Source organism: Hipposideros armiger, unplaced genomic scaffold (assembly GCF_001890085.2).
Source record: "Hipposideros armiger isolate ML-2016 unplaced genomic scaffold, ASM189008v1 scaffold_412, whole genome shotgun sequence".
NCBI lineage: Eukaryota > Metazoa > Chordata > Mammalia > Chiroptera > Hipposideridae > Hipposideros > Hipposideros armiger.
Window position 1 is genome coordinate 133,151 of NW_017731762.1, and position 5,637 is coordinate 138,787.

General features: G+C 38.8%; 1 protein-coding gene across 2 annotated transcripts in view; it reads left to right on the forward strand.

Annotated features, from left to right (window-relative positions):
* Positions 1-3,064, forward strand: part of DCSTAMP (dendrocyte expressed seven transmembrane protein) — a 10,400-nt gene extending 7,336 nt beyond the window's left edge. For both annotated transcript variants that reach the window (XM_019663972.1, XM_019663973.1), the window contains one exon: positions 653-3,064. In XM_019663972.1, the coding sequence (XP_019519517.1) occupies positions 653-727 (75 nt within the window). In that variant the 3' untranslated portion in view covers positions 728-3,064. The remainder of the gene's footprint in view (positions 1-652) is intronic.
* The last annotated feature ends 2,573 nt before the right edge of the window (positions 3,065-5,637 follow it).

Sequence of the window (5,637 nt, forward strand, 5' to 3'; positions counted from 1 at the left end):
AAATACCCCCAAATAAAAAGACAATGCCCAATAAGGAGTTACTTTACTAAGTCAAGGGTAAAAGAAATAACAGAGAAGGAAATATCTACTACACATTGGTAAACTCCAAAGAATTTGCTTATTCTCCAGCATTAAAAAATATATATGGTTTATATGTATATTTATGGATACATATGGTATCCATACCACATTATCCAACATGGCTTTCATACACATATAAAATAAATGCTTGTCAAAGATTTTATTTAACTTATTAGTTAAAGAGAGAACAGTAAGAAATTCCAACCAATTCAAAGAGCAATTAAAAGTACACACATATATAGGCCAAAATTAATTTGTTTAATAGATGCAAAACTGGCTTCTTCTCCAGGGGTGGATGGGAGGATCAATTGTACTTACAGGGTAAAATTTATTTGCAAGTCCATGGATAAGAATCACTTGCATTGTTGCTATCAGCTATCTACAATGTACACAATTAGAAAATAGCTCATTGACAATGAAAGACCAAGGTAACCAACAAGGATAAACTTTTCTGACCATTTCAAAGTCTTTCGCAATTTTTCTTGACACTGAAGCCTCATGAGAAAACATTTCTGTCATAGGCATTTGAAATGACTTTAATGTTCATTCCTCTACTTTTTTGTCTCTTCAGATTCATTTCTGGCTTCCAGTCCTGAAAATGATTAGGAAGAAACAAATGGACACAGCAAGTGGAGACAATCCATGAGAGACCCCAAGTAGCTCCCTGGCCATATTACACTAGCAATTGTCCTCAGGTCTACTGTTGGTAGTCACTATTCAAGCACAACAGCAGAGAACTATATGCACCATCCTTAAGGGGATTAAGTTCTCAGGGCCAAACTACTTTTCTTCATAACATCAAAGGGCTACCAGGTAAATGGTTATGTTGTTTGTCTTTCAAACAAGGCATGTAATCTAGACTGTGTCACAATGTAACAGGACTATAACCAAGCCTTTTGAGTAATATTCATAAACATCATAGAGTAATAGTCCAAGAAAAAAACACAGAAAAAAATTAGAAAAACATAGAAATCTCTACTGCAGGCTCACAAGCAAATACCAAGGAGAACATAAAAGTATAATACAATGACAATAAAAGATCTTTAAACCCCTCTGCCCCTTCTCTGCCCTTCTCAGTGTCTTTCATAGCCAGTCCATACCCCACAACTGTCTCTCTTCCCCTTGACCCCTTATTCAAGAACTGTTTCCAAACCCTATCTCCAGCAGCGAATTTCCTCTTACCACCATCTCTGCTCTTATCCCTAGTTTCCTGGATCTCTTGTTTGTCCTTTTCTACCAAATCTTCTAACCACATTTATTTAGGGACAATATTTATCAAAATCATATGAAATGTTTGTTAAAATGCCCATCATGGGCCTCTTTTTTACTCAATATATATATCATATAGTACAGGGTCCTATTTCCCCTTAACTCTAAATAGCTAGGAAGAAGGGCAAAGCCCTTGAATACTGATTCTATTATCTCCGAAGTCCCAGAATGGGTAAGAAATAAAGAAACATTATTTATTTACTTATTTTTTAACTTTCATTTTAAAATGTTTTCAGACTTACAAAAAAATTGCAAAATAGTATGAAGTTGTATTTACTCTTCACTCTTCATCCCCAAATGTTGTCTTACATAAACATAACACAATTATCAAAACCAGGCAAATAACATTGAAAAATGTATAATCTACAGAGTTTATTAAATTTTCATCAGTTGCTCCACTAATATCCTTTTTCTGATCCTTGATTTAATCCAGGCTCACACATTGCATTCAGCTAGCATGGTTCCTTGGTCTGATCCAACCAGAGATCATTCCTCAGTCTTTCTTTTTCTTTCATGATCTTGACACTTTTGAAGAGTATTGACCAGTTATTTTGTAAAATGTCCTTTGATTTGGGTTTTTCTGATGTTCCTTGTAAGTAAACCCAAATAATGTATTTTTGGCAAGAATACTACAGAAGTGATGATGTGTTCTTCTCAGTGCGTGATATCAGAGGGCACATGATGTGACATGTCTCACAGTTGGTGAGGTTACCTTTCATCTCTTAGTTAAGATGGGGTCTGCCAGATTCTTCCACTGTTAAAGTTTCTACTTTTTCCTTTGTAATCAATAAGTATGTAGTGGGGAAATACTTGGAGACTACGCAAACATGCTGTTTCTCACCACACCTCTCCCCTCTAATTTTAGCATCTGTGGATGCAAAACCATGGGGGCCAAATAATGATTTTTCTATTTTCATATCTTCTACATTTCTTAATTGGAATTCTATAAGATCCCCAGAAAGAAACATTTTTTTTTTCAAAGACTGATCTTTGTTTCAGGCACCAGCATAAGTATTTACACATACTGCATCATTTATGTTTCATGACAACCCTGTGCTGTAGGTATTATTATTTCCATTTTATAAGCTCAGAAATCTTACCCTCAAAGACCCTGATTTAGCTAGCCTGGAGTGGGGTCTGGGTGCTGACATGTTTAAGGCTCCTGGATGATTCTAATGGGCAACTGGGATTGAAAACCACCATCCCAGGAAATTTTACACAATTGCAGGTCTTCAATGGTGAAATCTCTCTAACGGAAGGAGCCTACATCAGAAATGTGTCTGATTCAGCATGTTTCAAAGTGTGTTCCTCGGACCAATAGTCCCTTAGTGGTTCCATGAAATGACTGACCTGATGTTAGTAAATCCATACAATCTGCCTTCCAAACTTGAAGATTCATAAAGCATGTTGGCATAATGTAAAATTTTTGAGAAACCTTATAATAAAGAAATTTCTTTTAACCTTGTTTCACCCAGGATTTCCTCAAATTACTAAACTATGAAACAATTTTACCTGTAATAACAATTATCATCCTATAGCACCAGTTCTACAGCCCATATTTTGGCAAAGGCTGATATAATTGGCATGACTTTCAACCAAAAAATAATCAGGGAAGGTGAATATGCGTTTATAGTTTGGTTTACTTAAATGTTCTGATAGTTTTATGCTTTATTGTGTTTTCTAAGCAAGCAAATGTATATATTAATAAACTGATACAGTGTGTGAATTTTTTAACTCATTTTGCATTTATTTTTCCTGCAGAGAAGGGATCTGCCCACATTAGGTAAGGCAAAGAATCAGCTGTTTGATTTTTTAGCAGAAGTTGGATGCTTTCGCCTTTCTAAATTCTGCTAATTTACTAATTTACTTATCTACCGAGTCATCACCACTATCTTCAGCAAACACCTGAACAGGGCACACAGGAAGTGTTGGTGACGCCCACAGCTCACCATGATCCCTGCTGTTGGCATGTTTCCAATCTAGTCAGGAAGATAGTCAGGTGCTTAGCCAATAAATAACAATATGTGGTAGCTTTTGGTAAGTGCCAAAGGCAGTAGCTTTAGAAACCATGGCCAGGCTCTCTGCCCAGTTTACGCCTCTTGTCTTTAAGGACACTGGAGGGGTTGGTAAAGAAGTCTTAACTTCCTTGAAATTAAAACTACTTTTCAAGGTCAGCTGAGTGGCACGTTGGTTAAGAGCTGGCTTGGGATGCCAGAGGTTCGAATCCCATATATGAGAGCCAATGACACTGCCCTCTACAGCTAAGATGCTGAACAACCGCTCAACCTGGAGCTGGGCTGCCTGTGAGTTGCTGGCGATGGCGTAGGCTGCAGCCCCTGCTGCAGTGGGTTGCCATGGGCTACCATGTGTAGCAGCCAGCAGCCAGTGTGAGCAGCCGTCCAGAAACCGGCGACTGATCTGCCTCTCCAGGGAAGAGCGCAATGATGGTGCCAACTTGAGCCAGTGAAGCAATGTCCTCCACAACTAGACTGAAGAACAAAAGGACAGCAACTTGTCTGTTCACCTTCCCCCAATTCCCCAGCGCTGTTCCCGTCCCCCAATTCCCCAATAAAAAAATCTTTAAAAAAAAATAAATTAAAACTACTTTTCTGAAGTAGCATAATGTCGGCTCTTTGCAACAGACTATGACTTTGAACAGTTCACAAGACTTCTAGAGAGTGTCTTGCTGTCTGTATCTGTTAGGTAAGCTTGCCCTTACTCGGAAGTGCTTGTCCCTTAGGAGGACGGACTGGCCAGGAGGTGCTGTCATAAAAGGCAATTTTGATCTTGAAAACAAGATTTAGACTTGCTCATTAGGGCCAGTCTAACTCAGGACATAAAATGCTTATTTAATTGCTGCTTATCCATTTTAGATTTAAATGAATGGTTAGTCAAATTTCTTGAGACATCTATTGTGAAATGTGCTCGGTTAATCTTGTAGAGGCAGAAAGATATTGCCCTAATGTAATAGAGCTTCCCGTTTTACCACTAATGTTAATGGCTTATAAAAGTATATTGCATTATAGTCAAAGTCACTATTTCTCATCTAATGAATCGCAACTTGGTGGCCGTATTTTGTCAGGGTCTTTCAGGTGTCATTCTGATGTCCTCATTGACTCCATATCTGTTGTCAGCTGTGTTTCTTTCTGACAGTAAGATACAGTAATTCCAAACACCTCCATAGATCTTTTACATTGTTCCACTTGGGATGTTAAACATGCTCTTTTCTCCTTTTAGATTCTATATCTGCTGCGTTCTCGTTAGAACCTAATCAATCCTAATTTTAATATCGGATATGTTGAAATCTTTACACATCGTGCATTTTTGTCTTCATTCACCTGACAGACAAAAATAAACACATCTCACCTAAGGGAGTAAGAACTATCTTTCTCACCGAAAGTCAGTAATAATGACAAAGACCATTGAGGAAAGGAAAGGAAAAAAAAATGAATGTGGGTTGAGTGTGGTTATATATGTATATTTAAAAGCCTGTTATATTATGTTGATATAACTGCCACACAGTGGGAGGAAATATTTAAATTAATGCATGGAAGACCACCAAATTTTCAGGGTTCAAAGTCCCTGTTGGTTCACAGTGACAATCTAGTGGTTGTAGTGACATTTTTTTAAAGCGGGGTGGGGGGGGGAGGAAGGAAAAGGGGATAAATAACAGGATACCCGGGATAATAGCCTTTTATCATCTAAATGCTGGGTGTCTATAAACTTCACCTCTGTAGTCAGGAAGCAGAAGAAATCAGGGTAGATTTGTCACTTGAAGTTTTTGTGCAAATCAAATGGAAAGCGGAAAAGGCAAGGATAGAAATAAAAGCATAACTAGCCATGGTGACTACAACGAAGACAGAAAGTGTTTGCACTACTTTACTGGATGCCGAGGAAATACGCACTGTGGGGTGTGAGGTGCCCCCACTGCCAGCCTCATTCAGCAAAGAGAGGGAACCATGTGCCCACGGACCACAGCCTGGGGCTGAGGAAGAAACCAGGCTTTGAGGTCACACAGGAGGACCAGGAAGGATGGAGACAAAGATGCAGACACCCATCCGCTCATTACCCAGAGCAGTGGTCCTCAAAGCTGCCTGGTCATCAGAACCACCTTCAGAGGTTAAAAAAGAAACTAAAATGACAGATTCCCAAACCTAAACCCAGATATACTGACTAGAGAGCTGGGGGAGGGTCCTGGGGATCTGTATTTTAAGGGACTTCACGGGTGATTGAGGTATCAGGCAAACTTGGTAACTGCTGCTTTAGGGAATTGTAGCAAGCCTTGTA